At 49.6% G+C, this 24,689-nt stretch overlaps 2 protein-coding genes across 3 annotated transcripts; one reads left to right on the top strand and one right to left on the bottom strand.

The window, feature by feature from the left end:
• Positions 1–1,003: 1,003 nt before the first annotated feature.
• Positions 1,004–12,690, bottom strand: LOC144607297 (protein ABHD8-like). Of its 2 annotated transcripts, none has more exons than XM_078424034.1 (5): positions 12,393–12,690; positions 6,530–7,444; positions 5,030–5,200; positions 3,257–3,473; positions 1,004–2,467 (listed from the first exon to the last, which is right to left on the bottom strand). In XM_078424034.1, exons 1-5 carry the CDS (start codon positions 12,395–12,397, stop codon positions 2,300–2,302), a joined length of 1,476 nt encoding a protein of 491 aa, XP_078280160.1. In that variant the 5' UTR covers positions 12,398–12,690; the 3' UTR covers positions 1,004–2,299. The 2 variants fall into 2 exon arrangements, with proteins under 2 accessions (XP_078280160.1, XP_078280161.1); XM_078424035.1 differs by lacking the exon at positions 12,393–12,690 and adding an exon at positions 10,813–11,132.
• Positions 12,691–14,150: 1,460 nt separating this feature from the next.
• mrpl34 (mitochondrial ribosomal protein L34) lies at positions 14,151–17,398 on the top strand. Its single transcript, XM_078423704.1, has 2 exons — positions 14,151–14,243; positions 17,008–17,398. The coding sequence occupies exons 1-2, from the start codon at positions 14,209–14,211 to the stop codon at positions 17,327–17,329; spliced, it is 357 nt and encodes a 118-aa protein (XP_078279830.1). The 5' UTR covers positions 14,151–14,208; the 3' UTR covers positions 17,330–17,398.
• Positions 17,399–24,689: the final 7,291 nt, after the last annotated feature.

Consider the following 24,689-nt stretch of genomic DNA (forward strand, 5'->3'; position numbering starts at 1 on the left):
TCTGCTCCTAGAACATGAACGTTCACAGAATATTGTGTTTTGGCTGCAGTTGTCCAGCACACGTGATATTTGTTCCGTTGTCCGATCCTGTTAACCTTCCAGTCAAACACATGTCACAAACCGCCTGCAGAACATGTTTCCCGCTTCACTGCACAATCACCTGCAGTTCCATAAAACAATGCACCGATTGCAATGGAAATGGTGGAATTTAGGTCTGAACCCCAATCCAAGTGTTGCAACCTATCACACTCGAATCTAACCAGGGCCCTCTCCCTGAAATCTGAGAAGACACTTCCAGTTTTTAAGCAGTTCATGGTGTTTGTCAGGCAGTGATAACCATGTGTGATTTGGTTTAAAATAATTAAGGTCCCTGTACATGGAAGTGGTTTAATACCTCCATCTTTTACTTGCTATACAACTAATAGTAAAACTATTCAAAGTATGAGAATCAAGATGTTCAGGGGGTTTATACGTATCCTGATAGATGCCTGGGAGTGAGTTACATGCTGGCATTTAATTGAGGAGACCCAGGATGAGGATGTGTGGAAAGCAACTGCAATTGCTGATTTATACCGAAGATAGGCACAGGGTGCTGGAGTAACTCTGCAGGCAGGCAGCATCGCAGGAGAAAGCTTCTCCAGAGAAACTGCCTGAGCCGCTGAGTTACTCCAGCACTGTGACCATCTTAGGAATATAGGATAGCAGATACCTGGGTAAATTAGACACAAATGGTGTATGTATAGAAGTAGTGAGTGAGAGGTTGTCATCTCGTCAGTGACTTGAGGTCTATATATAGAGTAACAGTTAGTCAGGAGTGAGTTATAGCCCAGAATACAGAGACTGTTTCCCATTGGAACCTTGCCGCCAGATGCCAAAGATGTGAACTGCAAAGATAACGACTAATTGAAACTAATATTTGAACGTCTAAATCGATAGTTCCCTTGGCAGTCTTCCAAGCATCCATAATGTAAGTAAAATAATAGACACCAAGAGATTAGTAGAGGTCAATATATTCCATGTTATAATACATACCAAATAATATAAATATTACACAATAGCACTCACGGGGAAGATACTGGTGATAACTGACATTCTTTATATTGTATAACAGCACATTGCATCAGGTACTGGAGACAATAGCAAAGTAGGGCCAGCATCGCCTCCCTCAAACACTGCTCAGACTATCTGCTCGAGAGGGCCCTGCTGATGGAGAGCGAGCTGACTGTTGTATCACCCGAGGCAGGTGATGGATGTGGACTGGCAGAGCAGAGCCTAGCAAAGACCCTAGAGGCAGTAGAATGGTTCACTGTAACCTCCTCACTGAACTCCAGCCGAGGGAAGGTGACAATCAGCTGGAGCAAATTCCACTCTTCCAACTCCTCGTCCAACATGCAACGATCGCAACAAGATTGGACTTAAAAACTATAAATCCTGTGTGCGTGGGTGGTCAGCGTGGCAGTGTCTGGACACTGACCTCCGCTTTGACAGTGCAGTGTCTACATTGACCACTATCCCCGTCAGTGCAGTGTCTGTACACTGACTGTCACCTCGGTCTGTGGAGTATCTATACACACCACCACCTCAACTGGTCAGTGCAGTGTCCATACAATGACCACCACCTTGATCGGTCCATGCAGTGGCCATACACTGACCAACACCTCGGGCAGTGCAGTGTCCAGAAATTGACCGACACCTCAGCTGGTGCTCTTGGCTCCTCTGGTCTGGTTGGGTATATTCCAGAACTCGTCACATCCACCACCATTGATCGCCTGTCCAGTCTGTGCACAACACAGCCAGCTCAAGCCCATCTGTTACCTGGTTGTATGACTATTGAATGCCATCCATCTATTATCCCCACCTCCATCCGCAATACCTCTGATAATCATTCAAAGTGTTTAAAAAATACACTGTTTATTTAATGATGTCCATTCCTCACCATCCTCCTGGAGATTCTAAGTAGTCCCGGTTGTTGTAACTCTGGTAACACAAGAAATCTCCGCTCTTTATAATAATTGGATTTCACATTACCTGGTGAGTTTTATCTGTTAAAAAAATACACAGCTGATGATAAACCGCACACACATAGCTGCCGTTTCTCGAAGTATACATTGCACAGGGTTGACTCTCTGACCAACTGATGCCCAAGTTGAAGCCTGAATACAGGCCGAATTCCCTCGGTCCATGGCTCCTCACCGCATGTCACAGACAGCCTTAAGCCCGACAGCTCCTCGCAATCGACCTGTCAACAATAGCGTTTCCCCCAAAGTTGCTGGATGATTAATTGCCCCGTTGACCTTCGTTATTTGGGGCTCTCCTCCCTCTGGCCATTCTCGGCCGTCTCGCCCGCACTGACCTCAGGCTCCCACAGCAGGAACTCGTGAAGCAGCGTGTTCACCGTCTCCGGGCACTCCATCATTACCATGTGGCTGCCCTCGTCTATGATCTTCAGGAAGGCAATCAGCAAGATCTGTGGGGTGAACACATCGGCAATTAACTCAGCCCTGCGTTGATGTGGCCACAGACTCATCCCCAGCTGGGTCCAAGCCCCTCGTGAGCGTCAGCTCTGAAGGAGACTGTACTGCCTCTCCAGCCATGCATTGAATTAGAGCCTCTCTACACACCCAAAGCTGTGGCAGATCTCCTTTATGTACCGAGCCCTTAATCAGTGCCACTAACGAATTATTCAATCGCAAATGTTCTCCCAGTCCCGCCATATTTCTGTGCTTCCATCTCCCTGCACGCAACATCCCACTGAGTTCCGCAATTCTTCGAGTGAGACTCTCACTCAGACCCGGGAACAGGGAATTAATCTGCAGCCCCCCTCCACCCCCTTTCCGAGTTGACCAGCTCACGCAACACCCCCGCGGGACACGCACTGGGTCTCAGGGCTCACAGGCGGGGAGAGATGTAGGGGTCGGAAGGAGTGACAGAGTTGTGGATGGGTATAGGGGTAGTATGCGGTGACAGAGATGGGGAGGGGTGTAGGAGTTGAAAGGGGTGTCCGAGACGAGGGGAATAGGGGCACCGATGGAGGGTGTAGTGGGCTGGAAGGGTGGAGGAGTGAAGATGGACGGGGTGGTGGGGCATGGTGTGATGATGGTGGAGTGTGTGAGGAGAGGGGTTAGGATGTAGGACGGCTGGGAGGGTGATGGGAGATGGGTGGGGGATGCGAATGAGTAGGGTGGAGATGGGAGGGATGAGCTGGTGGAAGGGGGGTAAGGATAGGGATTGGGAGGGTCCCGTAGCGCACCCTCACCTCGGCCATGCGCTGGTCCTCCTCGATGGGGACGAACCTGTCGTGTAGCCCATGCAGCAGCAGCACGGGCACGGTCAGCTCGGCGTGGTACACCTCGTCACCCTCCGGCCAATACTGACCGCTCATCATGGCCCGCAGCACGAAAGAGGTCACCTTAAAGGCATTGCCGTCTCGCAGCAGCTGCTTCTCCTTGGCCCCCTGTCGGGCAAACGCCGCCCTGGAACAGAGAGACCGTTGGCTGAGAGCGCGTTGTTGCATCGCGCCTTGAGAAACAACAGTCGCACGGCCGCGGGGCACAGACTGGTCAAATGTTCAACTGTAGACAGGCCGACTGTTCAACTACAGGCACAGGCCCTGCTGACCATTCCACTACAGGCACGGGGACCAGGACCCACTGTTAAACTACAGTTACGAGGATTAACCGACATAAAAACATATATCTTTTGCTTTTCTCTAATTTATGGGGACGTTTTTCAAAATTTGCTTTCATCGTTTGTTGATTTCCAAAATATCTGAGACAACAAGGCGGCAGCCGAGCATGCGGCGTTACTGAGGGCGATTCCATTCTGTGAGCTGTTCCATCCACGGTCCCTGGGAGAGGACACGTGTATCTGCAGATGCTGGAATTTTGTACAGAACACAAAACGCTGGAGTAACTCAGTGGGTCAGATAGACCTCTGGAGATAGGCGATGCTTTCGGTCGGGACCCTTATTCGGACCTAAGGGTCGCAGGGAGAACATAGAACAGTACAGCACAGGAACGGCTCCTTCAGCCCGCAATGTTTGTGCCGGACTTGGAGCATATTTAAACTGATCTCAACTACCTGTAAATGATCCATACCCCTCCGTTCCCTGCACCCCTGCACTTTCCCCTGGCAATGCGTTCCACGCCCCACCACTCTGTGTAAAAACAAAACTTGTGCCACACATCTGCATTAATTTTTCCCCTCGCACCTGATAACTGCCTGCTAGTGCCAGACATTCCCACTCTGGAGAAAAAGGTTCTGACTGTCTACCCTAGCTATGCGTCCTATCATTTTATATACTTCTATCAATCTCCCCCAACCTCCGATGTTCCAGAGAAAACATCCAAGTCTGTCCAACCTCTCCTTGCAGCTGAAACCCTCTATTCCAGGCAGCATCGTGATAAACCTCCTCCCCCTCGCCAAAGCCTCCACATCCTGCCTGTAACGGGGCAAATCCAACTGCGCGCGATGCTCCAAATGTTGCATATCCAAAATCTGGAGGAGCTGCATCATCACTTCCTGACTCATATGTTCAACTAGAAATTGAGTTCATAAGACCAAGTAGACCCGTTGGGCCCAAACCTCTCCTGCATTGGTGCAGCACCCTGTGTCCCCCACTCCCCTCTCTCTTCAACCCTCCTCCCCATTCCCCCCTCCTTTTAAACTTTTAAATGTGAATAACTTAAAAAATATAAACCGATTTCAACAAAACTACTTGCATTATCACTAAAGTGACAATGGTGAGTAAGGAGGGCCTAAAATTGTCGTACTATCGTGTACCATTTTGGCTGAAGTTCAGTCACAAACAAGATAACAAACGAGGGTTTTAGTATATAGATGTCCCTAACAATCAAGGCAAGCATACCATACTCCTTTATCACCACCCTACACTGCTATCTTCAGTGAGTTAAAGATGATCCCTCTACACATCAACGCTGTTAATTATCAACTGCACAGTCCGACACACAGTATGGGAGCCTGCAGTGCGCCCAATCGCCCCACACATTCGCCCATCGCTGATCCTTACTTGAGGAAGCTCCAGAGCAGGCAGGGCGAGAGACAGTGTAGCACGCAGGAGGGCAGATTGAAGATGGAACAAAGGCTGGGCTCCAGGGCTGTCGGACCGCCGCCGTTGATCATCACCACCTTGTGTACCTGGTCAGGATACTCGTGGGCCAGGAACGTGCAGAACGAGACGCTGTGGGAGAGATATCTCAGGTGAGCGCTGGACAAAAAAAGCCCCAACCTGCCCTACCATACCACAGAGGGGGCTCTCCTCAGCACTCTCCCCTCACCTGCCTCGAGTGAACTCAAGTCAAGTCTAAGTTCCACACACTGGAGACAAATTACAGTGTCCAATTAACCCACCAGGCAGCATTTTTTTTTTCTCTCTCTCTTTTTTTCTCTTTCTCTCTCTCTCCTCTCTCTCTCTCTCTCTCTCTCTCTCTCTCTCTCTCTCTCTCTCTCTCTCTCTCTCTCTCTCTCTCTCTCTCTCTCTCTCTCTGTCTCTCTCTCTTTTCTCTCTCTCTCTCTCTTTTTTTCTCTCTCTCTCTCTCTCTTTTTTTTTCTCTCTCTCTCTCTATTTTTTTTCTCTCTCTCTCTCTATTTTTTTTCTCTCTCTCTCTCTCTCTATTTTTCTCTCTCTCTCTCTCTCTATTTTTCTCTCTCTCTATTTTTCTCTCTCTCTATTTTTCTCTCTCTCTATTTCTCTCTCTCTATTTTTCTCTCTCTCTATTTTTCTCTCTCTCTACTTTTCTCTCTCTCTATTTTTCTCTCTCTCTATTTTTCTCTCTCTCTATTTGTCTCTCTCTCTATTTTTCTCTCTCTTTTTTTCTCTCTCTCTTTTTTTCTCTCTCTATTTTTCTTTCTCTCTCTCTCTCGCTCTCTCTCTCTCTTTTTTTTTTCTCTCTCTCTTTTTTCTCTTTTCTCTCTTTTCTCTCTTTTCTCTCTTTTCTCTCTCTCTCTCTCTCTCTCTCTCTCTCTCTCTCTCTCTCTCTCTCTCTCTCTCTCTCTCTCTCTCTCTCTCTCTCTCTCTCTCTCTCCCCCCCCCAGCCGTTCCCTCCCATCCTCTCCTCATCCATTGAACTATTGAGATATTGAAGCTTCTCTCAACTCTCTCCGCTCTACCCATACCTCCACTCCACTCCCCAGCCCTCTTACCCCTCCCCTACACTTCCCTCCACTCACCCCCTCCCATCCCCTCCCACCTCTCCTCTCGCCATTCCCATCCTCTCCTCTCTTCCCTCCCCTCCGAGCAGCCGGGCACAAGCATTGGCAGGACATCAGACGGTGAGTTGCTGGGGACCACAGCCTGGCCCAGTCCCCAGTAACGTCTGTGTGATCACCTGTGGCCGTGGCAGGTGCCATAGCAATGCGAGTTTGCCCCTAAGCTGCCCCTGGTTCTCATCACGGGTGACGGCAGTCGTCAGTGAGGGAGACCGTGTGCGGGACTGTGCCTGGTTTGCCCCGGCCGGCCCAGCCTGGTGGGGTGTAGGAGATGGGAAGGGAGAGGCTGGGTGCCACCTACCCGTAGGAGTGCCCGATCAGGATGTTGCGCTTCTTGGCGTAGCGTTTGAAGATGGCCCTCATGTCCTCGCGGAGGGCGTAGAAGGTGTAGGCAGCGCCCACCTTGGGAGTGGTGCTGGCCCCGTGGCCCGCTAGGTCCAGGGCTACCACCTCGTAGCCCAGCTTGCCGAAGAAGTCCAACTGTTCCTTCCAGATGTCCAGCGAGCCGCCCACCCCGTGGATGAAGAACAGCACCACGTCCGAGTGCGTGCCCTTACAGCTGGTGATGTGCTTCTTACAGTCGATCGTCACCGTCCGCTTCGGCCTGCGCCTGCGCCTCTTGGCTGCACTGGGCTGCGCGGTGGTGGCATTGGGCTGCATTGGGGCTGCACTGGACTGCATAGTTGCTGCAGTGGGCTGCACGGTTGCGGTGCTGCAATGCACGGGCGCTGCGCTGGGCGGCGCGGTACCAGTGCGTGGCTGCACGTGTTCTGCGCCGGGCTGCATGACTGCTTTACTTGGCTGCACGGGACCTGCACTCTCGGCGGGGGTGGCGGGCTGCGCCTCTGCATGGGTGTCGGATAGCTCGATCTCCAGCGTGCTGCCGGGGTCGCCGCTGCCGTTGCGACTGTGCAGGATCTCGGAGCGCACGGCGTCGCCCAGGTTCTCGATCACCACCTGCCCGCCGCGGTAGACGCAGATGCGGCGCCTGCAGTGGACCACACCACGGCCCGGCCTCCCCTCGCACCCCTCCGCCCGCTGCTCCTCCGTCCGCACCGGCACCACATGCTTGACCCGCAGCACCCGGCCCGGCTTCATCTCCACGTACTCATAGCCGTCCGCAGACTCCACGCTGTCGATGGCCCCCACCACGTTCAGCGGCCGGCCCGTGATACAGCACAGGATGCCCTCCGTGATACTGGTCAGCATATTGGGCCTGGAAAGGGGGGGGGGGAGGGGGGAGACACGCAGTGAGACGGGGCACCATCACATCCCCCACCATATCCACCCCACAAACTGCGACCACCCGCCACCCGCGTACACTCCCTGTACAGACCGCCTCCCCACTCTCTCCAACTGTTCACCGCCACCTAAACATTCCCACCGTCCAACCGTCTACACACTCCAACCACACACCATGTCCCACACTCCACCGTCTCAACGATCCCGCGCCCATCAGCACCCCACCCACCGACCATCCACCACCTCACCTTCCCCAACCCCACCACCCCACCCTCCCCTACCTACCACCCACCCTACCACCCACCGACCATCCGCCAGCCCACATACACCATCCATACACCATCCACACACCACCCCACACACTCCACCGCCCCAACACTCCCTGTACACATTTCCACCACACCGACCATCCACCACCCCACCCTCTCCTACCCACCACCCACCCTCCCCCACCCACTACCCCACCAACCATTTCCCTACCCTCCCACACCCATCAATACCCCATCCTCCGACCATCCACCTGTCTACACACCCCATCCAACACCCCCACCCTTTCTGACCATCCATCACTCCACACACTGCCTGTACCCACCATCAGTCCACCCTCCGACTATCCACCAGCCTACTCACACTCCACCACCCCCTTTTGCCCACATGGGTTCTCACTGTACTCACTACCCACCCTCTCCGACCACGCACCATTGTACACACACTCCACCATACCGCACCACCCCATACACTCCACCCACCACCATCCCACCCTCCGACCATACACCAGTCTACACACTCCAACAAAAACCCACCCCACACTACACCACCCCACCCTTTCTGACCACCTATTACCCAACACGTCCCCTGTCCCACCACTACACCACACATTCAACCCACCACCACCCCACCCTTTCTGATCGTCCATCACCCCATCCTCGAACCATCCACCAGTCCACACGCACCACCACCACATACACTTCCTGCAACTACCACCACCACATATCCTACGCACACTGCCCACCACCACTCCACACACACCGACCACACACTATCACACACACCACTACCATGCACACTCCAACCATCACCACCACGCCATGCACTCCACTCCACCCACCACCACCCCACACACCCCCTGTGCCTACCACGATATCACACACTCTACCCACCACCACCTCACCCTCTCTGACCGCACACCCTCTCTACCCACATTCCAACGCCCCACACACTGGCCAACCCCCACCACCGCTAATTCTTAACATCCTCTGCTCCAGGGAGAACAGACTGAGCCTCTGTTTTACGTTTCACTGCCCACAACGTGTGTCCCGCCAATATTTCCCTCCCCTTCCATCCATACCCCTCCCTCCAGCTTTACATTTCACTTATCCTCTCTTTATCTGACACCCTTTTGTCCCCTTTTCACCCCCAGCCTTTGTCACTTACTCCACCCATCTGCCAATCACCCCATGCTCCCCTCACCTGTATCCACCTATCACTTGTGTATGAAGGAACTGCAGATGCTGGTTTTCACCGAAGACAGACACAAAATACTGGAGTAACTCAGCGGGTCAGGCAGCAACTCTGGAGGAAAGGAATAGCTAACATCGCCTATTCTTTTTTTCTCCAGAGATGCTGCCTGACCCGCTGAGTTACTCCAGTATTTTGTGCCTATCTTCCAACGATAACTTGCTTTGTCCCACCCCAGCTCTCTTTTACAGGTTTCTTCCTCATACTCCATCATTTGAAGACGGGTCCCACGAAATGTTGTCTGTGCATTCCCTCCACAGATGCTGCCTGACCCGTTGAGTTCCTTCAGCATTTTGTGTTTTGCTGAAGATTCCAGAATCTGTGGGTACTTGTGTCTCCGTCTAACATTAGGGCTGGACGGCTGTGGAACTACTGCAGCTGAACAGATCGATGGTCAGCAAAACCCACCCGGACTCACCCTGTAGAGGATCCATTCACTGACAAACTTAATTAATTAGATTCTTTCACTGCCCCCCCCCCCCTCTGTGTCCATCGGGTGTGGAGACAAACTCTGATGAGCAACGCGCAGCTTCACCTGATGTTCACGTATCCTCCCCAACACCAGAGACCCTTACAGCCAGCCTCGCACTGACCTTCAGGCCAACATCTGCACAGTCCACTCTCACTGAGCTGAACACAGCAGAGGAAGCTTCTCATGATATTCAATCAGAAACCACATATTACCCAAAATGTTAAAAATTATATTGAGATGGCAGTTCGTTAAACCCACACCATTTACCCACGTCTGTTTGCTGTCCCATCATAACCTTGATGCCCCATCACACATTCCTGGAGTCAGACACATAGTGAAGTTTCCTCTACGCCACCTAGACAACTGAACGGCCCTTTCATCAGATAGAGGGCGGTCCTGACCTCATATCTCTTAGGGGATCTCTGAACTGTCTTTAATCGGACTTCAATATTATATCTTGCACTAAATGTTGTGCCCTTTATCCTTTATCTGCGCACTGCAGACAGCTCGATTGCATTCATGTATACGCTTTACTTTGAACAGGGAGCATGCAAACAAAATCTTTTCACTGTACCTCGGTAAACATTACAGTAACAAACTAAACTGAACGACACAGTCCCATCACACACTCTCAGGCAGGGTCGGACACAGAGTGAAAATCCATCTGCACATCCCATCACACATTCTCAAGGTCAAACCGAGAGTGCAGCTCCCTTCGCACCATGCCATCATACATTCCCAGGGTCAATCACATGGTGAAGCCTCTTCTACACTGGCCCACCACACACTCACAGGATCAGGCACAGAGTGAAGCTCCCTCTACACTCTCATGGAGTTATGCAGAGTGGAAACAGGCTCTTCAGCCTAACTTGCCCACACCGACCAACATGCCCCATCTACACCAGACCCACATGCCTGCGTTTATCCCATATGCCTCCAAACCTATCTTCTCCATGTACCTGTCTAAATGTTTCTTACACGTTGCGAGAATACCTGCCTCAACTACCTCCTCCAGCATTTATTCACAAAATGCTGGAGTAACTCAGCAGGTCAGGCAGCATCTCGGGAGAGTAGGAATGGGTGACGTTTCGGGTCGAGACCCATTCCTACTCTCCCGAGATGCTGCCTGACCTGCTGAGTTACTCCAGCATTTTGTGAATAAATACCTTCGATTTGTACCAACATCTGCAGTTATTTTCTTATATCTCATCCAACAGTTTGTTCCACACACCCACCACACTTTGTGTAAAAATGTTACCCCTCAGGCTCCTACTAAATCTTTCCCTCTCACCTTAAACCTAGGTGCTCTGGTTCTTGATTCCCCTGCAACGGGCAAAAAACGGTGCATTTACCTAATCTGTTCCTCTCAAGATTTTGGACACCTTTATAAAATCTTCCTCCTGAGCTACAAGGAATAAAATCCTAGCCTGGTCAACCTCCCTCTGTAGCTCAGGTCCTTGAGTCCTGGCAACATCCTCGTAAATCATCTTTCCACTCCTTTCCACCTTTCTAACTCTCCCATCAGACACTCCAAGGATCAGGCTCCGAGTGAAGCTTCCTCTACGCCGTCCCATCACACTCTCCATGGGTCAGGCACAGAGTGAAGCTGCCTATACACTGTCCGACCACACAATCCCAGCGTCAGATACAGAGTGAATCTGCCGATACACTGTCCCATCACACAATCTCAGCGTCAGACACGGGGTGAAGCTCCTTCCACACAGTCCCAGCACACACTGCCAGGGTCAGATACAGGGCGAAGCTCTCTCTGCATCGTCCTGTCCCATACACCCCCAGGATCAGACACAGGGTTAAACAACCTCCACACCGCTCGACCACAGTCCTTGTGCAGGGGCAGTACGGGTCAGCCAGGGTTAATCTCCCTCTGCACGGGGTCGCAGTGAGCCCGGCCCCATCACTGTGCTCGACAGCTGCTGCCATTTCAAATGCTGACGGCCTCGGTGAGGGGGGTCTGACAATTTGATGCAAATTCGGGGCGATCTGTCTTTTGGTTTATGTACGTGGTAATTCTACGGGTGGTTTTACAGATGTTAGGCGAGGGTCACGTCCCACACGCTATGTCGAGCTGATGGCCGGAACGGCCGGTCGGTGGGGAGGTTTACACGGTCTCGGGGCACCTGTCCCGGCACGGCCCGGAGGTGGCCGGTCGGTGGGGAGGTTTACACGGTCTCGGGGCATCTGTCCCGGCACGGCCCGGGGGTGGCCGGTCGGTGGGGAGGTTTACACGGTCTCGGGGCACCTGTCCCTGCACGGCCCGGGAGATTTGCACATCTGTGGAGCGCGGCTGCTCTGCGATTTTCTCCTGATTTCAGGCATGCGACGACCGGTCACACACACACACCCTTTCCCGGGGCGCCCCTGCTAACCTCTATCTGACCATCTGTGACAGATTTCATTTGACGTCGAGCGGCTCTTGGTAAAATATCAAACGGTTCGGTTCCAGGCCGATTCTCCCCGTTCCTGATTTTCACATTGCACCTACCTGCCTAATCCCGAGAGATTAACTCGATGGCGTTGGTTTCCGAACGCCAGAAACAGACTTCGCTGCATTACCACCAAATATATATAAAATCTCAAAATTAATCCACAATTTGTATTTATTATAGAAATTGCAATAGCATCACACTTTGCACAGAGGTATAAAATCCCCCGTGGTTGTATGTGCAGAGGTAGAAATATGCGTGCCTTCGGAAATTATAACATTCGGGGTTTTTTTTACAATGCACACGAAGGGTACATTGAAGATCTGCGCTATTGGTAAAAAAAAAAGCAAGGATCGATGCAGGACGACGCACCACCGCTCCCGAGGTTGGAGACGGCGCAACGCCATAAACCGATTGTAAATTTGAGAAATGCAATCAATGAATAGAATGGCGCTGAAATAAACTGCAACATATAAAATTGCTCTCACCTCATTCATAAAAGCAAACTCCACGGTCTGCGCATGAAATTGCAACCACCGCACGGATTCCAGTGAAAGAGATTAATTATTGCAAACGTTGAAGGAACAGCCGAGTTTGCGGGCAAGGTGCTTGCGGCGGTAGCTCGATGATTTTTCGCTCCTGGTTTACATTGCGCCGGTTGGGCTTGCAATCCTCGCTACAGGTATGCAGCGCTGGGACTGCTGCTCGTGTCTCCGCGCTCCCGTGCATGCGCGTCTCCGCGCCCCGTGTATGCGCGCTCTCGCGTCTCCGCGCTCCCGTGTCTCCGGATCATCTCTCCGTTCGTCCTTGATCGCTGCAGAGACAGCAGCCAATGCGCACCTCATCATAGGTGACTGGCGCCGCTGCTGGCCAATAATCTCACAGACCCCGGGACAATCCTGTCAACAAGAGGAATCTGGCCAATTAGCTCCCCTCCCCTGCTCTCCCCTTCCCTCCCCTCCCATCCCATTCCCCCAACCCCTCCGCTCCCCGGCGGTGGGCGATGGAAATGCGGCAATTGTTCGGAGACTTCGCACCGTCCGCTGGTCACCTCTGTTCGCCTGAACCTACCCGCTCCTCCGGCCCGGCCTTACCTCCGGCCGGTTCTGCTCACATTCCCACTCCGGCCTACCCCTCCTCTGCAGCCGGCTCTGATCGGTCTCGCACCCCTACCCAGCCCGGCCCACCCATCCGGCCGGCCTCCCCCCCCATCTTCAGGGACACTGGCACCGGGCAAACTGTCCCTTTAACACATAGATGGTGGTGGGTGTATGGAACAAGCTGCTATAGGAGGTAGTTGAGGCAGGTGCTACAGCAACATTAAAATAAAACAGTTGGACGGGTGCATGGGTAGAAAAGGTTTTGGAGGAATATGGGCTAAACGCAGGCAGGTGGGACTAGTGTGGATGGGGCATCTTGGTCAACATGGACGAGTTGGGCCGAAGCGTCAGATTCCGTGCTGTATGACTCTATGACTAGCCAGCATTGTTTAATCAGCAGCTCAGTTTCCCCCCCAGATTTCCAGCATTGTACTGTGCTGCACTGTTTTATGACTTTGTCCGTGGTCTGCAATCCATGCTCGGACCTGCAATTCACAGCTTCACGTGCCCCATGGGTTGTTCCTCTCCAACTGTCCTCATTATGCACCAACAAAACAGCCCGCTACCCACTGTAATCACCTCAGCAACCCTGGCTTACTCTACCAGAGATGTTCCTTCATCCTATCTACCTCCGACCCACCCGCACCCTCTCTGCAATTTCAAACTGGCTTGTCTTCCCACTTGTAGAAACAAAGCTCCGCAGATGCTGATTAATACAAAGATAAACACACAGTGTTGGAGTAACGCAGGGGGGCAGGCAGCATCTGTGAAGATAAAGGAATGGGTGATTTTTCGGTTGAGACCTTGAAGAAGGGTCGCGACCGAAAAGTCATTTTTCTCCAGAGATGCTGCCTGGCCACCTGAGTTACTCCAGCACTTTGTCTGTCATCCACCTGTCTGGCTTTGTGTTGCCCCCTCTCTTCCAGCTTCCTTCCATTCAATCTGAAGCAGGATCCAAACTCGAAACGTGGTCTATCCATTCTCTCCAGAGATGCTGCCTGACCCACTGAGGTACTCCAGCACTCTTTGTCGTTTATTCAGCATGTTCTAAGTTTGGAGGATCATATGGACTACAACTCCCGGGATGCTCAGCGAGACGCGCGCCATTGGAGATGCGCCCGGTGCGAGGCGACCAATGAGGCTGCGGGATGTTGGAGGGTGGATGTTGAGGCCGTCATGCACCGGGTGAAGCCTGAGGCTGGCCATGAGCTTCCTGCGGGCGCTGGCGGGGAGATGCAGGTAGGCCAGAGGCTAGCGGCGCTCGGTCCACCGTCCCTGGGGCCGCGACTCGGGCAGCGTCAAGCTCCGGCCGGGGGGCATTTAGCTCCGCACGCGGAGTGCCGCACTGCCGCGAGTCATGGAGTCATACAGCACGGCGACTGGCCCTTCGGCCCAACTTGGGTGACTATTATGCTCAGTCCACAGGGTCACCCAGACTTTCCAATCGCTCGTCACCTTATACCCATCCCACTACTTCAAGACCTCTCTGTAGCTTCCTGCATGTCAAAACAGAGGGCCCGTGGCAATGCAAGCTCGTAGTCACCCAAGCTGTGTTTGGTTTCCCCAGTGTGGAGAAGACCACACGATGACCACTGAATGCAGTACTCAGCACTGCAGTGTAAGAAGTACAAATAAATTGCTGCTTCACTGGAAGGACAATCTCCTTTCCTGGGTGGTGGGAGGGAAGTTGTAAAAGGACATTGTTATGCAGAAGATACAAAGCTGGGTGGAAGTGTGAACTGTGCGGAAGATGCTATGAGGTTACAGGGTGACTTGGACAGGTTGTGTGAGTGGGCGGATGCATGGCAGATGCAGTTTAATGTGGATGCAATGCCTTGTTTAATGTGGATAAGTGTGAGGTTATCCACTTTGGTGGTAAGAATAGGAAGACAGAGTATTATCTGAATGGTGCCAAGTTAGGAACAGGGGACGTACAACGAGATCTGGGTGTCCTAATGCATCAGTCACTGAAAGGAAGCATGCAGGTACAGCAGGCAGTGAAGAAAGCCAATGGAATGTTGGCTTTCATAACAAGAGGAGTTGAGTATAGGAGCAAAGAGGTCCTTCTGCAGTTGTACAGGGCCCTAGTGAGACCGCACCTGGAGTACTGTGTGCAGTTTTGGTCTCCAAATTTGAGGAAGGATATTCTTGCTATTGAGGGCGTGCAGCGTGGGTTTACTAGGTTAATTCCCGGAAAGGCGGGACTATCATATGTTGAAAGACTAGAGCGACTAGGCTTGTATACACTGGAATTTAGAAGGATGAGAGGAGATCTTATCGAAACGTATAAGATTATTAAGGGGTTGGACACGTTAGAGGCAGGAAACATGTTCCCAATGTTGGGGGAGTCCAGAACAAGGGGCCACAGTTTAAGAATAAGGGGTAGGCCATTTAGTACTGAGATGAGGAAAAACTTTTTCAGTCAGAGAATTGTGAATCTGTGGAATTCTCTGCCTCAGAAGGCAGTGGAGACCAATTCTCTGAATGCATTCAATAGAGAGCTGGATAGAGCTCTTAACGATAGCGTAGTCAGGGAGTATGGGGAGAAGGCAGGAACGGGGTACTGATTGAGAATGATCATCCATGATCACATTGAATGGCGGTGCTGGCTCGAAGGGCCGAATGGCCTCCTCCTGCACCTATTGTCTATTGTCATATATACAAGGATGCAATGAAATTCCTATTTCACATTAAGTTTACTGGGTAAACAATAAGGTCTCCATCAACACTTCACGTTGCCTCAGAAGAGCAGCCAGCATAATTGATGATTTATCCCAACCCGGTCATTCCTTCTCTCCGCTTCTGTCGGTCAAAAGGTACAGAAGCTTGAAAGCACATACCACTGGATTCAAGAACAACTTCTACCCCCCCCCCCCCCCCCCCCGGTTATCAGGCTTCTGAATAGTCCTTCAATAAACTATGGTACTTTGCAATTTACCACCACCCCATTGCAGACACTGGACTTTGTCTCTGAAACTGTTGCACTACGATGCTGAGAACTATATTCTGCATTCTTCCACTTTGCTCTACCTGTTGTACATGAGTTTGGCTTGATTGTACTAATGAGTATATAGTATTATCTGATCTGATTGGATAGCATACAAAACAAAGCTTTTCACCGTACCTCCGTTCACATGACAATAAATCTAAACTTAGATGAGCTTATTTGGTATGATGCTATTGAAGGCGGAGCTGCAGTCAATGAATAGCATCCTGACAAAATTGTTAATCTAATTGCCAAGGTGATGTGGGGTGAATGTCACGCAAGAGGGATGGCTTCCTCCAGAGACCTTTTTTCCTGTACACAAATTAGGACAGCACAGTTGCACAGCAGTAGAGTTATTGCCTCACAGCACTGGAGACACGGGTTCGATCCTGACAATGGATGCTGTATGTGTGGAGTTTGTAATTCTCCCTGTGGTTTTTTCTGGGTGCTCTGATTTCCTCCCACATTCCAAAGACATGCAGTTTTGTAGGTTAATTGGCATCTGTAAATTGCCCTTGGTGTGTAGGATGTGAAAGTGGGATAGCATAGAACTAGTGTACAGGTGATGGATGGTTGGCGGACCGAAGGATCTGTTTCCATGCAGTAATCTCTAAACTAATATTGCAATAGATCTAGACTGCTCAAAGACTCATGCCAACGTGGCCTGTTAACAACCGTTCAAATCTCTTCATTACGATTGACGTTAGGAGCGACAGGGGACCCTGTGAAAGTTGCATTAGAAAAACAGGCCCTGGATCTCAGGCATTTGACAGCAGCATTGGAAAAGGGTAAGCATCAGTGGACGCTGCCTGAAGTGGTGAGGAAGCAGAGACTTGTCCCGTTTAAAGGTATCTGGATGAGGACAGGAAGCAGTGTAACCCACACGGCCATGTCGAGTCCTGACTTCCCAATAGTGCCTTTTTGCTGATCGTGGATGCGATAGACTGAGTGGCCTGGTGTTGTGCCTGGAGCAGGTGCTTGTTGCTGATGTGATGCTGTCTTTGTTGCTCTCTACAGATGGCAGCCCGCACAGTGCTTGGTTCCCACCGTTTCACCGGACCCCAGCTACCGGACAGTGTGTAGCTCCGCTCTGTGCCGGCCTTGCGGCCTCCTGTACCCTCTCGCAGGGCAGCAAGCGGACACGGCTGGTGGCTTTGCCCCCTGGAGTTTCCCCTGGAGCCGGCAGCAGGTCCGCACGAAGAAGCGGGGCACCGAGTACCAGCCGAAGTTCATCAAGCGACTGCGGACACACGGCTGGAAGAAGCGCATCAGCACCCCTGCCGGCATCGTGGTGATCCTGCGCAGGATGTTGAAGGGTCGAACATCGCTGACCCACTGACCACAGACGCCCTTTGACCTGCTGCTCTCTGCCTGCCTTGTACATATTATATATTGCATAAAATTCTTGGCCTGAATTGTGAGCCTGTTGATTTTACTGGGAGGGGAGGGGGCAGGGGCACTTGTGCCGCTGCTGCGTGGATTTCCTGCACACAGGAGGACAAGAGGGCATCTGGGACCCAGGTAAAGAGCAGGACATCAATCAGCTGAAGAATAGGAAAGGAGCAGTAGTGGGAGCAGGGATGGTCCAGTCTCAACAGTGCAGAGAAAGAGGAAAGATTGAATTAAGAGCAAAATGGGAGAAACGAAAAGGAAGACTTCGACATATTCTACACATAAGTGGAAGAATTTACCCCTTGCAGGGCTGAGTCCCCACAGTTGAAATTATTCCCCGTCTGGTTCAAGGGAATTGGTCAACAAATGCTAACAAGTGATGGGGGCTGAGGGTGTCGTGGTTACCGGTGTTCAAAATGAAGCAGATGACACGGAGAATTCTTCAAGAAGTTAAAAGCCTTTATTTGCAAACAACGGCTGGAACAATCAGGATGTCAACCATCTGACTGCCCACTTAGTACACCGGGCAGCCTATTTTTATAGGGTTATTCTAAACCTTATCTCCTTTGTATTACCTCATACCCACACTCCCTTTCTCCCACACTCCCTTTCTTCAGTCCTTCATTGCTTTGTAGTACCTGTTTGTCCCGCCACCATTAAATCCCATTTAGTAATATATCCTTATCTCAATGCTCACATCCCTTCATATTTCGCCTCCCTTATTTCCTGCTAGTTCATCCCTCACATCCATCCATCCCCCCAAGGCCTATGTTTTTCCTTATCTCTTCTCTTGCCACCATTAAATCCTACTCATTGATGAATGTCCGCATCCCTTCGGATTCTGCTACCCTTATCATCAAGGCTAAAGCAAAGGTACAAGCTGCAAAGGAGTGTTATACAAAGGAGTGTTATGTTACAGAGATGTGTCAAGGGTACGGAATGTCTAGAGCGCCTTAATTAGTTACAGAGGCGCCTAATGCCTAAGCAGTTACAAACCTTAAACAACAATGTATAAAATAATGCCGTAACAATGTCTAATGTATAAAATACTAGCAAATAATATCATGCATAAAATAATATTCTCCCATATTCCCCCCTTTGAGACCTACACGGTCTCACAGAAAAAGAAAACCAAAAAACGCACATGCTGTTAACTCAAGTCATAAATCCATTCTCACCCATTAGCCCCCCAACTTAGGATTTTATAAAGAACGTGCAGTTTGTCAGTGTTCTTCTTCCAACATGCTAACATCCTGGGTCACTCGGCCAAAAACCTACCCCCATATGTCTAGGGTAGGAAAAAAGACCCAGCTTCCCTTCCAACTACGTTCTTAGTAATCTTCCAGAGTAACTTGCTCATCAGTATAGTATTTTATCGGAGAGATCTGTTTCTCAAATTTGCCCGTATCCTGGAGCAACGGCAGCTGATTCGCAGTAGCTTTCACTAGAAGAGATTTAATACATGGAAAAACACAACACAGCACAATAGCAATTATAAGCAGGGTGATTCCGATAGTCACCCCGATTTTAACCAACCACGACCCCCATCCGCCTAGAATATTTTCTAGCCAGCCAAAGAGCCAGCCGTAACCTGCATTCTGTTTAACCTCTGAAGAGTCTAATCTTGATCAATGCGTATAATTGTGAGGGTCTGGTATAGCCAGTATTTGTTCCTTGGCTTTGGCCCATACGATACATTGTGATCGTTGCATAGTGTGTGCCGTATACTGTGCCCACTTATACCAATCATTAGTGGTTGCTGTGCGCCATGCAACTAAGTTATGTGAGTCATCGCCATCCCTATCCTCAACGTTCCTTCGAACTCGCCTCTGTTCCCCTAACTCTAACAGGGTAGTATTAGGACCAGTCTGGTTCCGCCCAGTCCAAAGCTGTGAAATCGAGGGCTCCCAGATCTGATTCGGGAGAAGCACTATTGTCCCCCACCCCGTCGCCCCTGTCCACATTGTCGCGAGGAGGACCGACGCCCACAACCTCATCTTCAACAACCTCAGAGTCACTAATGTCCCCCAAGACTTCCTTTATGATCTGGTCAATGCCTGATCCTTCCCCTGCGTTTTCGTTCTCATGCTCGCTTACCTCTTCTGTATTTTCGTTCTCTTTCCCGTTTACCTCGAGGTCATTCACAGGTTGTGCCTGTGGGACAGTCCTTGTACAATGATTGAGATGGTACCACATGGACCGGCCCTCTACCTGAACAGCAGTCGGTGAGGCCTTGGTTACTGTGAACGGTCCTTCCCTTCTTGGCTCATTCCACCTTCGTCGAAAGGCTCGCACATAGACCTGATCTCCGGGTTTAATAGGTCCTTCTCCCTGGTCCGCCTCTGGCTCCTTTTGCTTTTCCTGTGTGTAAATAGACTTGTGTATCATAGTTAACTGTTGCATGTATTGTTTAAGTTCTACCTCTAATTGCTCCAAACTTGGTCCCTTGTAAGGACCTCTCCATTTGGGCATCGGCATGGGTCTGCCAGTGAGCATCTCATGTGGTGTTAAATGAGTTATTCGATTAGTTTGCATGCGACAGCTCATTAATACCAATGGCAGGGCATCAATCCAATTTAACTTTGTAGTTGCGCAAATCTTATTCAATTTAGCCTTCAATGTTCCATTAACTCTTTCTACCATGCCCTGAGATTGAGGGTGGTATACACACCCAAATCTTTGTTTCACTCTCAGGGCTTGCAGCACCAACTTAACTGTTTTTAAAATAAAAGCCGCTCCATTGTCGGAACTGATTTCGGTTGGTATGCCGAATCGTGGGATGACCTCATTTAGTCAGAAACTTGACTACAGTTCCTGCACCTAAATCCTTAGATGGTACTGCCTCCACCCATCTGCTAAATCTATCAATTACTACCAGCATATACCTTTTCCCTCTTACTTTTTTTTCAACATGTCCACATAGTCAATAACCAGGTGTCTAAATGGTCCTTCGGGCACAGGTATATGTCCTATAGGTGTTGCTATTCCCTTTCTAACATTGTTTTGAGTACATATCTCACATTGTGACAAAATGTAATCTACTGAAGCCTGTAGATAGGGTGACCAAAATCCATCTCTCTTTATATTCCTTAAAACATTCCTTAAAACATCTTTAACACCTCCCCCCTTGCACAGTGGTCTAGCCCATGCGCTTCTGCGATGAGAATGGTCAGCAGAGGTGTAGGTGCTACCAGTAAACCTTCGTCCGTAGTCCACAGGCCCTCTACATTCTGTTTGGCTCCCCTCTGTCTCCACATTGTTTGTTCAGCTAAAGTAGCCCTACCTTACATCGCAACTATATCCTCCTGTGTGGGTTGCAGGTTCAAATTTACCTGAGGGGCAATAATGGCTGATTGGCATCCAGATGCTTTTCTGGCTGCTTCGTCTGCGGCATGATTGCCCTTTGTGATCATGTCATTTCCCTTTTTATGTGCCTGGCATTTAACGATAGCTAGTGCCTTAGGTTTAGTCAGTGCCTTTATTAGGTCCGAAATTTGCTGAAAATGCAGTATGGGGTCCCTATTGCTTTTCTTGAAGCCACGCTGCTTCCATACTGCCCCAAACAGGTGACAGACCCCATGTGCATATGTTGAATCTGTGTAAATGTCAGCTTTCTCACCCTCCATCATTTCACACGCTGTTGTTAAAGCCTTAATCTCTGCTAACTGGGCTGAGCAAGGTTGTGGGCAAGCTTCTAATCTGATTGTTTGAAAACCTGATTGGTCCTGCTGCACTACTGCAAATCCTGCATGATTGCCATCATAATCCCTATAGCATGAACCATCCACAAACAAAACTTTCTTGTCCTCATCATTCAGTGGTTCTGATTGTAAGTCCGTCCTTAATTTAGAAAAAACATCGTTTCCCCAACACAATCATGGGGTTCCCCCTCATAGTCAAGCGGAACATAATCAGCTATGTTACTTGTGGTGCATCTTTGTATTGTAATGTCTGGGAATGTCAACAGCATTTGAAATGCTATTATTCTGGCTGGTGTTAATACAAACTTCCCCTTCTCCAACAGCTCTACTACTTTATGGTGTGTATATATAGTTACAGGATAGCCCATGGTTATAGATGAGGCTTTGTTGTACGCATAGTGCAACGCAGCCAGTCCCAGATAGCAGGGTGGGTAACCCTGCGCCACCTCATCTAATTTTGTACTGTAGTATGCCACAGGCTGCTTAGCTTTACCTATGCCTGTTTCCTGCATCAGTACTGCTGCAGCGTAGCCCTCCTGCCTGTTTGAAACGTACAAGTGAAAGATTCTCTCATAATTTGGCAGGGTCAGGGCTGGGGCTGACTGTAACTCTCGCTTAATGGTGTTAAAAGCTGTCTCCGCCTCCTCATTCCATTGTAAAACATTTCTCAAATTTGTGTGTCCCGCTTCCTTCAGTATTTTTCTCAATGGCATCACAATTTCAGCATATTCTCCAATCCAGTCTGAGCTATATCCAGACATTCCCAAAAATGTCATCATTTGCTTTACTGTCTGAGGCTTGGGAGCTTTAATTATTGCCTCAATTTGATCTGGTGCTATAGCTTTTACTCCCTTGGAGATCAACCGTCCTAAATATTCCACCTGTTGCTTACAAAACTGCAACTTCTTCCTGGACACTTTATGGCCTCCGTGCGCCAGCCTTTCTAAAAGAGTCAGGGTGTCTTGCTCACATTGCTCCTCACTTTCAGAGCAGACCAACAAATCATCCACATACTGTATTAACGTACTATGTAGGGATACACCTTCCAAATCTGCCTTCAGTACCTGATTGAAAACATGAGGCGAGTGTTTAAATCCCTGCGGCATCCTAGTATAAGTATATTGAATGCCCCCGTAAGTAAACGCAAACAAAAACTAACGGCACGCTAAAGAATGCTGAGCAGAGATCAATCACTGAAAAGTACGCTACCTCCGGTGCATCCCCAACATATTCTATCAACTACCTGTCTGTCTACTGGCCTTCCTCTTCCCCTTCCTTGTGCTCCCCCTTGAGGGCCCCAGTCCTGTCGGGGCTGATTCCCTGATCTGATTTGCCCCTGATAGGACATTTGAGGAGAAGCTCCCCCAAAGACATTTATTATTGGCATGGGATTCTCTGGCCTCTGCCTGGCTCTGTCATAGGACTCACTCTGCATCAGTGTATCGTTCACTTCTGCTGTTTCAGCCAGGTCTGCTGTTACTGCCAGCATTTTCTTTCCTTTTTCACGCTCTTTCTTTTTTTAGTTCTTCTAGTTGCATTTGCATCAACTTTCTCTGCACCTCTTCTTGTTGGTTCACCATTTTTTTGTCTCTCCTTACGACATTTGTCGACTGCATGAACCAGGTGGTCCCTGAACTGGGAGTGGGATATAGTTGACAATTCCACCACCTCCTCCAGTCTGGACTTAACTCGAGGAGACATTGCGTCCACTATAGCGGTCCGAAACAAAGCGGTCATCAACTCGTTACCGTCTATGTTTTGTTCGGTTTCAAGTCTCCACTTTTCAGTTGATCCTCCAGATAAGCCGCTGGGTTCTCCGTGTCCCCCAGCGGGTCTCCTTTCAATGTCTTTAGGTGCACTTTGAGTGGGTAACAGTCTCTGAGGGCCTGCCATACCCTCTGCCTGACTCGATCAAATGGCGTGCCATCAATCATCGGGTTATTTACTGCGTTTTTTATCCCAGCCATTTCAAATAGTTCTGCTAATTTCGTGGTTCCTATTACCTTCACCAGTAGTGCCTTCAAATCTCCCATAGCCAATAATCATCCTGTAGTCTCCTCCTCAAAGGCCCTAATCCATTTTCCTGCCCCGTTATATATGTTGGGCAAGGTGTTTTTCAGCCCCTCTAGGTCTCGGGTCACCCAAGGAATATACTGGGTTTGTCCTGCCTTTTTCACAAGTAATGGCATCATTCCACCCTTCAGCTCCTGTCTCTCGTTTGCCATCTCTTGTTGTAGTTCTACCTGTATGCTTTCCCACCTCATTCCTTCCTGGGCATACCCCTGGCTTCCTTTCTTTTTCTTTCCATATATTTTTCCATCTCCCTTATCTCTATCTCTAAGCGCTTTATGGATGCCTCTATTTCCCTTCTACACTCCCTTGTTCTTTCCCCATCACTTTCTAATTCTGCTTAATTCTCACAGTTTTGCCCTCTCTGATGCCTGTTGATTACTTGCCTGTGTTTCTGCATTGCAGCCTCCCTCATACTCCTCATTTGCTGCCTGACGGATCTCACGAATCTTTCTGTCCCTGAGATCCCTGAGGACCTGCAACCTTTTAATGTCGCCTTCTAGTTCCTGTTCTTCTTGCCTTATCCTTTCCTTTTCTCGCTGCCCCCTTCTCTGTCTATATTCCTTTATGTCTTGCCCATTCTTCCAAACTTCGACTTTTCCCTCTATCTCCACTATCCCTTCCACCAAAGGGCACTGTTTTATTCCGTCCTGTCCGGAATAAGGAGGGGGATACCCAGGGTCCCTTAGGCTGGGGTACAGAGTTGATTTTTTCCCCTGAAGCTCCTGACTTTCATGCTGTTTTTCGGGTTTTTCACTCTTGTTTGGGGTGGTATTCTTTTCCTGGTATGCTTTCCTCAGCCTTTCTCCTATTCTAAACAATTTAAGTACGTCTAGTTCTTTTTCCTTTTTCGTTAATCGGGTTTCTGATTTATCCTTAGGCTTATACAATAGACAATAGGTGCAGGAGTAGGCCATTCAGCCCTTCGAGCCAGCACCGCCATTCAATGCGATTATGGCTGATCACTCTCAATCAGTACCCCGTTCCTGCCTTCTCCCCATACCCCCTCACTCCGCTATCCTTAAGAGCTCTATCCAGCTCTCTCTTGAAAGCATCCAACGAACTGGCCTCCACTGCCTTCTGAGGCAGAGAATTCCACACCTTCACCACTTTCTGACTTATAGTTCTTAATTAACACTTCCATTTCATCACACATATTTATATCAAAATTCATATCAAAATTTATATCATATTTATATCATTCCGTGGGCCATTTTGTAACCAATTTTTTCGTCCTTTTTTCCCATTTCTCAGAGTGTTTTTTAATATCCTCTTTGGATATGGGGAATTTCTTACTTAGTAGTTCAACTGCAGTTATTTTATTCATTGTACTCGTCTTATGTTATGTTAGTGCACTTGGTCAGTCAGTTTAAATGCAGTCCTTGTTTTCACTCCGTTCCGTCTCTATAGTCACTATGGTACCTATTACGCTATTTCTATTTTCTACAGTTCTACTATATTCCTTTAATATTTTGCAATTTTAATTTTTTTTTTATGTTATCCAATTATTCCAATTTATTTTTTATTTTTTTATTT

The sequence above is a fragment of the Rhinoraja longicauda genome, chromosome 28, assembly GCF_053455715.1.
Source record: "Rhinoraja longicauda isolate Sanriku21f chromosome 28, sRhiLon1.1, whole genome shotgun sequence".
NCBI classification, from domain to species: Eukaryota; Metazoa; Chordata; class Chondrichthyes; order Rajiformes; family Arhynchobatidae; genus Rhinoraja; species Rhinoraja longicauda.

Excerpts from the sequence above, each read along its gene's own strand:
- LOC144607297 (XM_078424034.1), bottom strand. Across the intron at positions 5,201-6,529 it reads CTGATCGGGCACTCCTACGG|CGTCTCGTTCTGCACGTTCC; the intron begins GTAGGTGGCACC and ends TCTCTCCCACAG. Across the intron at positions 3,474-5,029 it reads CTGCTCTGGAGCTTCCTCAA|GGCGGCGTTTGCCCGACAGG; the intron begins GTAAGGATCAGC and ends TCTCTGTTCCAG.
- mrpl34 (XM_078423704.1), top strand. The coding sequence starts at position 14,209 with ATGAGCTTCCTGCGGGCGCTGGCGGGGAGATGCAG. Across the intron at positions 14,244-17,007 it reads GCGCTGGCGGGGAGATGCAG|ATGGCAGCCCGCACAGTGCT; the intron begins GTAGGCCAGAGG and ends TGCTCTCTACAG.